Source organism: Pungitius pungitius, chromosome 6 (genome assembly GCF_949316345.1).
Source record: "Pungitius pungitius chromosome 6, fPunPun2.1, whole genome shotgun sequence".
Taxonomy (NCBI): Eukaryota; Metazoa; Chordata; class Actinopteri; order Perciformes; family Gasterosteidae; genus Pungitius; species Pungitius pungitius.
The window spans coordinates 17,743,450-17,754,313 of NC_084905.1; the positions used below are offsets into that span (position 1 = coordinate 17,743,450).

Genomic DNA, 10,864 nt, shown 5'->3' on the forward strand with positions numbered 1-10,864 from the left:
CTGTTTGTGGCTTTGGCTACATCATTGTCTGTTGTATTGTGTCTCCTGTTTGAAGATGTACAGCACTGTGCATCATTTGGGTCTTGTGTTTTTATGTTTTTTTGTTTTTTTTTTCTCTCCTGTTTTTTTTTTTCACTGGTCTATTAGATCAACAGGGGAGAGGAGTTAAGCTTAGTTAAGATGAGGCATTCGTTGCTACTAAGGAAAACATTGATAAATTTGCAATTTCACAGATTACTTAATGTCTTCCCTGCTGTTCACACCTTACCTAATGAGAGCTTGCATGATGAAATAAAAGGAAATTTTACTTTTCCTGTAACAAGGTTTTGTGTCAATTTTAAGCTTCATCTTATCCGATCATCGGACCGAGCGTCATTAAATCTCAGAAATAACAGTGTGTCCAGACTAAAGGAATCCATGAGATTTAGATACAAAAGATAAAAGACACACACACAAGCATCAGCCTGATGTGAGCTTGGCTTGAGCAGGCGGGGCTGCAGACTGCAGGCTGCGCTTATAAACCTCTGGTTGCTCTCCCTCTGCTGATTTCCAGCAACAACGATCACTTCGGTCTGCCGGCCTGGTAAGTGTGGCGATGACGATGTGTGATGCTTAATGACTTAATGAAGTTAATGCACTGAGAGAAAAAAAAGGGTGCTCATTTTTTTGTGGTCTGTGACTTTTATGGGAGGTTATGGATTTGTGATACGGGTTGTTAAGGATTGTTGTTAAAGTCCTGCTGGTCTACAAACATCATCGTGACGAGGGAGGTTTGTGAGTCTTAAGCTTAACCAGCTGGTTCCGATGAACAACAGATGCTCTACATTTAACAAACTAACTTAATTGTTGGCAGAACTTAAGTTTTATGTAATGGAGGTGCCTGCTAATTATCTACGTGCATACCATGAATGTCCCTAAATTATAGTCATTGCAGAAAAAAATAAGCATAGGAAGAGATCAAAAGGACTTGACATGATGCAGAAAAGTCTCCCCTTGTGTGCATTTGCATAAGATATACAGGATATAACTTTGTATCCTGAACAAACGTAATATTGCTGAACTTGATTTAATGCACTAAAAGTCAATAAACCCTTATAGTCGATGGTCAGAGTGAGCTCCTCATCTTAAATTGTTATAAAGTGTTTCAATTATATGTCTGCAGAGGGACTGAAATCAGAACTGACTGCATCGAAGGTGCATACATATTTATAAGAAAGAAGCAACTGTAGGATGAAACATGCATTTTTGTTGCTGTGCCTCTGCAAATCGGTGCCCTTGTAACAGCAGTGAACGCAGTGATTTGACTCAGGTTCAGATACACTGAGCGCACGTCTGATTGCGGAAAGGTTGTTTGTCGTGAAGGACGTGCCAAGTGAGAGTCCTATTCCTTAGATGGTAGTCAAGATCAAGGCTCCAACCCCATGCGGTTATGTGAGTTTATGACCATAGACTCTTTGGGGACTTGACACATTTTGGGGTTTTGAGAGCATCTTCTCCCGTTATTTAGAAGCACGTTTATCTTTGTGGAACTTTGATTCCCCCTTTTTTTTTTAAAGCTGCTTTTTAACAAACGTGCTTGAGAGAAACGCCAACGTCGTTGCCGGCGACGAGAGAGAGTGAGGAATCAGCTTCCCTCCCGACCCGAGCAATGAGGTCTCATTCAAACAGTCTGCCAAAAAGAGATGAAAAAAAAGGAGAGATCCTTCGCAGAGTGTTGAATGTGACGCAGAGGGAAGGCTGTCTGCTCTCCAGTCGTGCAGGTGGGACACTAAATAGGAGAGAAAATGGGTTTTCCACGTGAGCAAACTACTTTGATCAACCGTTGCTACAACAATCCCCTTTTTCCTTCCAATCATGCTTTCTGTCTCCCAGCTGGGAGGAGGATGATGATGATGATGACGACGAGGAGCAATCACATTGGAAATAAGTTATTCTTGGATGGCCACTTTGTGTAGCACCAAGTATTTCCTAGAGTAAACCGCGCTTACTGTCCCGCGGCCTTGCGCCTTGCCAAGCTGGGACGCCGCAACTGACGGAGCCCGTGCGCTTCCTTAAAAGGAGGCAGAGCACAACGTCTCGGCTGATGGGATGCAGAACAGGGAAAGCACGCAGCTGCGTCTTGTTTCCACCGGCTCGGAAAAAAAACAACCCCCCCCCCCCCCCCCCCCCCGACCCCCTTGAAATTTGAATGAATTTGTGCTCCTTTGTCACCGCACATATTTACTTCCAGTTTTGACGAGCACTCGGTCTACTGTTGCCCTCGTTGGACAATACGTTGGAAGCAAGCAACTTTCCCTTTGAGGTACACCTGCCAGCGGGTGATCATTGGCTGACTTTTTATTGTGCGCTTGCTTATTAAAACAAAAGGGACTCCCAGAGCCTGAGAAAAAGGCCCCGCTTTAGAGTTCACTCTGCATGGAGCGTACGTTCAGATGGTTCCAAACCTCCTCATATACCAATAACACACACACACATTTCAGTGAGCAGCAGAGGAGCCCTCCACTACGGTGTGTTGTGGCTTGTAAACTGTGTGGAATTCTGTTTCCTTGTCGGGTACTTTTTTCATACGTGACCATGTTTGGTCATGTGGAGAAAGCAGCGGCAGCTTCTTGATTGATTGCGAACGCCTTTCAGGCGACTGTTTATCTGTAAGTGTGTTGAATCACTTTCTTTATCCTTCAACAAGAACATTATCCCACAGTAGGATATAAAGTTGTTTCAGGGACCTACAAGTATATGATGCAGTTGTTATTCACTGCAGATTATACATATACTGTGTATATATACAGTATAAACACATGCATCTCACACTCCATATACCTAAAGACAGATGTCCGCCCAAAGGCATTATGTGTATTTTCCACCTTGTGATTTATTAAATGAATTAAAGAAACAAGATACAAGGGGTTTAATTAGACCTTTTGACAGAGACGGGTTCGATGTTTCCATGCATCTGTTTCCAGTCTTTGAACTAAAACCTCTGAGAAACACAGATTGTATTTCCAACAAAAAAAAAGCCTTTGAAAGGCACAGCTGCTTTATTTACACAGAAGGTTGGATTAACAATCACATTGGCCCGAGCCAAACGAGTCGCTTGGTTATCAGTGAACTGAGTGAAGACGATAACGTTATTGTTGGCTATCAAAAGAGTACCTACAGATACGGCTATAACAGAACTTGGGAGGATCAAGATGCAACACAATGTCAGTTAGACTGCAAGCACTCGAGCACTAGGACTCAAGCCCATTTATGTTTTAATTCTTTTGTTTTTTTCGTAGCACGCACAAATTGGATTGGAATTGTTTCAGGAAAGAGATCTGTAAAGTGCCTGCAACGCCTCCCTTAAACGTTGAATATTTGAGACCTTCTGCAACTTGCCAAACCAAAAGTAAATCGTGCATTAGAAACGGTTTAACGGAGCATAATGCTTTACTCCGACTCCGTTGGATGTCTGATTAATACAATGGCAGACACTGTGTAAATACGCCATCATCAAGCCAGTAATTACAAAGCCAAACAATATACAAAAAGCGCATATGGTGTGTACACTATGACGGGGTGAATGAAAACACAAAGAAGTACCGAGCAATTTATGTCATTACCGGGGCTTTTAGGGGAAGGCTTGTACATTTTGGATTACACACGGAGCACTTACGTCTCATAAGAGTTATAATAACCTCCTGTGGACCACTTGAGGAATTCTCAGGCTAAATCCTTGTTGGCTTCAGAAACAAAGGATTCAAATATGGGCTCAATGTGATTTAACTGCTTTTGATGGACAACACTAGCTATGGATGATTTACTTTTAGAGCTCCATCCATTAATCACATATTATAGGTCACATGGTGAAGTATGACATGCATGGTTCATTAATTCATGCCTTCAATATTAGTCTTTGAACTGCATTCGTGCTTTCAGATGATAGACATCACGTCCCATAACACGTCGTGTGCTCAGTAGATGCTTTGCAGCTGTGGCCAGCACTGTATTGTTCCCCCTGAACGTACTACATGAAGTCCAATCTACACAAACTCTTCACAGGGAAATTGGGCATTTTCCAATGCCAATCTTGACACACGAGCTTCCAATATAATCCTCCAGGGAGCTACGGGTGAAATACCGCAGCGTAAATGTTGCAGTGAGGCATTTGACAGACGGCACAGTGTGCGTTTTTACACCCGCGCCGGGCGTTTCGATCCATTCAGCAGCAGGCCGGATGTTAGTGGAGTAACTTGGCCGTCGGTTCACCTTGGTGTGGAAGCACAGCGACCCTGCGCAGGTGTAAAGAAGAGAAGTGCCCCATCCCAAGGGAGACCACGACAGGTTTACTTTGGGAGTGTGGAGCTTACAGAGACTTTCTGTGTCACGGATTGTACATGCAAAGGTTTATCTCGAAATTAAAAGTGCTTTAATTTAAGGAGGACTGTGTCTAATTCATCAATCCACCTTTTTGGGGACCGGTTGGACAGCTGTGATGTTGAAGATCGTTGCTCAGTGTGTGTGTGTGTGTGTGTGTGTTCATCCATATTTGTGAGGCAAGGTGGAGGCAGAAAGGTATTTTCGCAGCTGCCAGAGTGGTGATTTTTTTTTAACCTTTTTAGAAATTGAGTCCTTTGTCGGCCCGGCTGGACCCGGGCCAAACCAAACAGTTCTGGATACCGACTGTGACATGTGTGCGAGCTGGAGGTCCGTCGGTCCTTGTTTGTTGCTCCGTCGAGTCCGCAGTGCTTAAAGACAGAGCCGCCTTTGTCCCTCCCAGACCTTAATTGGTCCCGTGTAAGAACAGCTGTGAGGGAGGGAGGCATACCGTTTGTTTCGTGTTTTATTGGGAGATGAATTATGTCCCTTTTAAATTGGGTTGAATGAAACGATTTTTTAAATTTTTTTATAGTTGTATATGTCTTCATGTCACAAGTTGGACACGCTCCAGCGTCCAAGCGTCCAAGAGCATGCAAGCAGCTCCTGTATAGGATCTGCAGGGCTTTGAGCTAAGCGCTAACTGCATTATTCTGACATGATGTTAACCATGAACAGCAGACTATCCTTGTTTAGCAAGTTAACATGATAACATTCCTTCATTGAAACTGAACTCAGTTTAGACGGATGGGAGTTTCATCAGTTTAAAGCCATTTGCCAAGAAATCATAAAAGTATTGAAAAAATTTGTAAAGTTAACATTTTAAACTATCGGTGGAGCTAGATAACAGTAAAGGGATTAATCCACTGGAAAACGTGAACGTCTGAATTTCACTCTATTTCACCAAAGCGTTGTACCGACCAGCCAGTTTATTTTCACCAATAGTTCCACGAGCTCCTCATTCATGAACCGGACGGATCATACAGACCCAAATGTTTTAGGCCATGGAGACAAGCACCTCTTCAAACATCGTCAAACAACATCAAAAAAATGCTTTATTCACAAGCTATTTTTGGGTCCCAATACATCACCTTCCTGTTTTCCAGGAAAGCTGCGACCTGTCTCCTTACCCACAAAGTGGATATTTGATAAAACGCTTTTGTTTGTTAGCACTTGCGACTGTATATGGCGTTTTAAGAGCCGAACCGATGCCCGCCCGCTCGCTGTTGGTGGGCTGCTCTTCTGAAGATACGGATAAATAAACACAGGCATCACACTGAACTGGACCTCTTTGGGAAGACTCTACGTGGTACATTACTTCACAGGTTCAACAATGATAAATGCTTACTGTATACGATGAAGAGAACCGTGGGATTGGTAGCTTGACTCTGGATATTGTTACAGAAGAAGGATGGATGCTTTGCTGGTAACGCAGGCGAGATGCTTTCCTCGTCTCACATTTCTCCTGTTTTCCTCCACCGTCGTTGTCTTGTCTGTGAATGAATATAGAACCTGTACAAGGTTGTTTTTCCTGTTTTTGAAAGTTGGGGAAAGCAACAACTTCTGAAACACCTGTTTTAAACCATAACGGCTCTAAATCTCTGCCAAAACACAAAAAAAAAAATGCCTCACTATTTCATCTTCCAAAAATGCGAGATGCAGCCATTAGTGTGTCTTACTGAGTGTTGTTTGATTCATACATACACTCCAAAATAGTGTTGTGTGCATGGGTCTTCGCTCAATGGGTTTGGGCCTGAGTTAATAAATATTTTAGAAATTCAGCCTCAAAGACTCCCAAATCTTCTTGTTTAGCAGCGATATTTAAAACAGCGGAGGGATCTGTGCACGTGTTTCCTTAGAGAAGTCAAGCAGAATGAGATGATCAAACGTTGGCGCAGTGACTTTATCGAGCGGGTTCATCGGTTGAGGGATTTCAAATTTGGTGGCAAACAAAGCTGCAGTAAATCAGACACAAAGAGAGACAGCAGGATACAACAAGTGGAACAGAGCAGTCTGAGAGTCCAAAGTCAGAGACCAGGGAGGGGAAACTGAGACAGAGGGAGAGCAGGAGTCAGGTCGAAGAGGAGGAGGAGGAGGAGGAGGAGGAGGAGGAGGAAGAGGAGGAGGAGGAGGAGGGAGGCAAGGAGAGAAGGAGACGGGACCGGAGAGGCAGGCTTTTCCTTTTCTGGTATTTCAAGTCGCTGAAAGAACAAGCAGGAATTCTTTGTGGTGCCGAGGGGCTGAGATATAAACCAGGCTGTAGAGGTTTATATACGAAAGGGAAACACGGACGTCCATGGACTTAACTCCAGCTACTGCTACGGTATTGTAAAACAACAGTTTGGGAGTTCCTTCTCATGTCCTGAAGCTTTCTTGCTACCGATTTGGAGCTCATTTTCAATTTATTTTTTTCCACATGGAATTTTGTTGCAATGAGGGTTATCAAATGACACTTTGATTGATCTTATGGCTGTGAGATTTAATGTACTAAATGTACTGCTGCAGTTATCAGAGGACTTCCGAGACAAACTAATCAGGGCGTGATTGATTGACCTCTCCGAACCCCGGTGTTGTATTTGTGTCTTTCAGTGAGAGAAAGTGTGGAGAATCTTTCTGGGCATCATGGACGATGACTTTGAACGCCGCATGGAGCAGAGGAGGCTGAGGAGGGAGCAGATGCGCGTCGACACTGACAAGTGAGGGAACCATCTGACAATATAGAAATGCATGGTGGAAGTTGTACAACGTCTTAAATTAAAGTCTCATTTGGTCAACTGTCATGCAACTCAAATTTGAGACATTTTAAGCTTCAGTACATCGTATTTGAGACATGCAGCGTATGCAAAAGTTGACGAATTTCCACATTTTTCCTCCTCCAAAGTCTTGGCGACAGATGCTCAGTAAATCAAGGATTTCTGTCTGCATTTGTGTGTCTGTCTGAGGGAGTTATATTGTGCGTTTCCACATGAGCATCGGAGCGCAGCAGACAGGACTTGGTTGGTTGAGAGGCGACGACGGCTCAATGATCCCCACTGACTTTTTCTCTCATTAGGAAGTATCCCAGGGTGAAGAAACGAGCTCCCGGTGAAGTGGAGAGTTATCAATCAAATTGCTGACACTTAGTTGGGAGGAGTTTTAACTACTGGAGCCTACCGACACTAAACCCATGTAGTTTGGGATATGAATTCCACAATGTAACGTCAAGTCATTTCCATCCCGGCCCTCCACCCCCCTTGTTGCATTGGGTGACCTGTCCCTCATCAGGATAGCGGCAGATACCTGATGAGGGAAACAGGTTAATCACGATGAACCTGAAAATTTTTCCTTGGATTTAAAAATGTCAATTTAATCAATCTTCGCTCAAACCATTATTTCGTCTTATAAGATGTCCACTCAGACAGAGCCCCAGTGGAAAAAAGGCAGTCCTGGTGTGTGCCAACCGCGGCCTTCCCCTCAGCTCCCCTGCGCTGCCCGAGGAAATAGCTGCAGACGCTGGAATGTTTTGACTTGCCTTTTCTATTCCAGCATGAGATCGCTTCAGACTCACAGCTCGATTGGAGTTTTTTTTTTTTTTTTCTTTGTCTCCTCTTAGCCAGGGAGCTCTCGTCATATTTCACGTCTCTCCGGTTGTTTGTCTGGAAATGTAAGTGCATCATTTCAGCGGAGTGATATCTATTCGAACCACTCGCTCGGTGATTTATCGGGGGGGCGGTCGTGCCGTGCCAGGAAAAAACGTTTGGCTGAGGATTGGCTGGATTTCGGCCTTTCGTTTGTTTCTGTTGTTTTGAAGGCAGAAAGAACTCTAGTGGTTCCCATCGGATCTTCCTCCCGCAGCATCTGTAAATCATTGTGTGTTTGCGGTTTCAGGGAAATAATACCCGCTCTCTATCAATGGTCCACTTCGAGCTCCCCCCCCCCTGTGCCTCATAAAGCTCGGAAAGATCCAAGCTTGGCATGCTCCCGAATGTCTCCCGGGTTGGATGAAAGTCAAAGGCTGGATGTGGGCAAGATGAGAAGGCTTAAAAGACAAGGGCAGAAGAGTAAAGACTGTTATGTCTTGTGTGGTGATTTTGTCCTCATCTTTATCTATGTCTTCTGCCAGTAACATGTCTGTCTTTACTTAAATGTGTTTCCTTCATTAAGCGGTAGTTTCCTTTGGAAAGTTGTGGATTTCTTGGGGTTTTGGTCCCAGACGCGATGTAGTGTACGTTCGTTTTTTTCCCCCCTCACTCGTGACGTCTTCGATCTCCATCACATATGCGCGGCTGATATCAGTGGTTCACCATGTAGATCTCAGGGATCTTCAAATGTGTCGTCTCAGGGAGGGCTACGCCAACGACGATGAGGAGGAAGCGCGGGAGCAAAGGAGACGCGCGAGGGAGGAGAGGAAGAAGATGAGGGACTCGGACGAGCCTGGAACCACCGACGTGATCAACACAAACAGGTAAAACACACAAAGGAACCAACAAAAGTATCTTACCTATCTCCCTACCCCAAAACAGGAGAAAACATGAAATAAGAGAAAGAAAAAACTCCCACAATGCAACAGCCTGCAGGACATTTCAGCCACTGGGCTTGATGGATTTAAAGTGCACAGAACAAAAGAAAATGATTCCTCTTGTGAAATCCAGAGCATTAGTACAGATCACAAGGACACACGCAAAGTACAGATACAAAGAATTTAATTGTATTCCAAGTTGTTCACTGCTGTTCTTACTTAACGCGGCCAACGTCCTGTGTACTCTAGAGCACGCCATGCCGGCGGCCACCTGCCCTCATATTTATTTATTTATTTTACAATTTTCTTTGGTGCAACAATGGACTCTCTGTGCTTACAGTGTGGAGACAACCGGCGGTGAAGGGGCAGATGATGACCAGGCCCTGCTGGAGCGGCTGGCCAAGCGGGAGGAACGCCGGCAGAAGAGAATGAAGGAGGCCCTGGAGAGGCAGAAGGAGCTGGACCAAACCGCCAGCACCAACGGCACAGACAGCGCGTCGGAGGAGCAGCCCTCCCTCAGACAGCGAGACACCGGGGACCAGGAGGAGGAGGAGGAGGAGGAGGAGAAGCCAGCCCAAGAGGAGGTGGCAGACGCTGATACTAACTGCTGGACTAAAGAGGAAGAAGACAAAAAGGAAGATGAGAAGGTGAGGACAGATTAGTAGAGTTATAGTGTTTGGGCAGAGATTATTCTGTTCATGTTTCTTTTCTCTCAGCAGGAATACGTTGAGGCATCGAGAACAGACCGCTTAAGAAATGAGGTACGGCCTCAACTCTCTGTCAACTTAGTTATGTTTATTTGAACGAAATAACTGACACAACAGTTTATTTTCGTAGGAGCAGATCGAGGAGAACGCGGCCGCAACAGAAGAGTTTGAGAAGCCCGATGTGGAAAAGAACGATGCTGAAGAAGAGGCCGTTCCCGACGATGACGAGGAGGAAGAAAAGCGGAAGAGGAAAGAAGAAGAAGAAAGGCAGCAAACAGAAATGGATGAAAGGCTGAGGGCAGAGGAGGAAGAAAGACAGAAAAGGGAAACAGAAGAAAAGCTCAAGAAAGGGGAAGAAGAACGGCAGCTGAAAGAGGAGGAGGAAATGAAGAAAAGGGGAGAGGAAGAAAAACAACAAAAGGAAATGGAGGATAGACTGAGAAAAGAAGAGGAAGAAAAACAGAAAAGGGATGAGGAGGAAAAAATGAAAAAAGAAGAGGAGGCCAAACAAAAAAGGTTGATGGAAGAGAAACAGAAGAAAGAGGAGGAGGACAAACGAAAAAAGGAGATCGAGCAAAAGAAGAAGAAAGAAGAGGAAGAAAAACGCCAGAAAGAGCTGGAGGAGAAGAAGAAAAAGGAGGAGGAGGAAAAGCAGCAGCAGCAGAAGAAGAAAAAAGAACTGGAAGAGAAGAAGAAGAAAGAAGAAGAGGAAAAGCGTAAAAAGAGGGAGATAGAAGAGAAGACCAAGAAAGAGGAGGTATTGATATCATTTATTGCATAGCGCCCACTTTAAAAACCCAGAAAAAGTCCAATAGAGATGTGAATCTGTAAAGAAGCACAATGTACAGAAGTAGTTGTAACACTCGTCTGGTCTATGGAGGCCTTGCAGACATTTGCTGAAAGTACGTTTTTTACTGTCATACACAGCGCTTTAAAAGAGGCGATGATGTCGATGATGTCGCTGTTTGTCTCCTCTTTTAATGACTGTTCTTCCATTTCTGTCTTCTGTGGAAAGGAGGACAAGACCAAAAGATTTGGTTTTAAGGAAAAGGTAAATGGGACATGGCATTTAAACGCGTATTATTTATATATATATTTTTTCAAAGATCAAAGATGTGAGGAAGGACAAGGCCTTTTAACAGTTAAACCTGTTTCCTTCCTTTGGCCAGAATGAACCGACCAAACAGAACGGCGGACTGTTTGAGAACAAACTGAAGAAAACAGAGAAGACGTCGAGGTAAAGTCGTCGTTTTCACCCCATCGGTATCTTTTGAGCAAAACAAAGCACATTGCGCGTTGATCA

The 10,864-nt window shown here is 44.3% G+C and overlaps 1 protein-coding gene across 3 annotated transcripts; it reads left to right on the plus strand.

Annotated features, from left to right (window-relative positions):
• Nucleotides 1-494: 494 nt before the first annotated feature.
• Nucleotides 495-10,848, plus strand: cald1b (caldesmon 1b). Of its 3 annotated transcripts, none has more exons than XM_062563134.1 (8): nt 495-583; nt 6,946-7,052; nt 8,678-8,800; nt 9,195-9,501; nt 9,571-9,615; nt 9,692-10,318; nt 10,577-10,612; nt 10,731-10,848. In XM_062563134.1, the coding sequence occupies exons 2-8, from the start codon at nt 6,979-6,981 to the stop codon at nt 10,800-10,802; spliced, it is 1,284 nt and encodes a 427-aa protein (XP_062419118.1). In that variant the 5' UTR covers nt 495-583; nt 6,946-6,978; the 3' UTR covers nt 10,803-10,848. The 3 variants fall into 3 exon arrangements, with proteins under 3 accessions (XP_062419118.1, XP_062419117.1, XP_062419119.1); XM_062563133.1 differs by lacking the exon at nt 495-583 and adding an exon at nt 6,496-6,679; XM_062563135.1 differs by lacking the exon at nt 495-583 and adding an exon at nt 6,496-6,679 and having other exon boundaries at nt 9,574-9,615.
• The last annotated feature ends 16 nt before the right edge of the window (nt 10,849-10,864 follow it).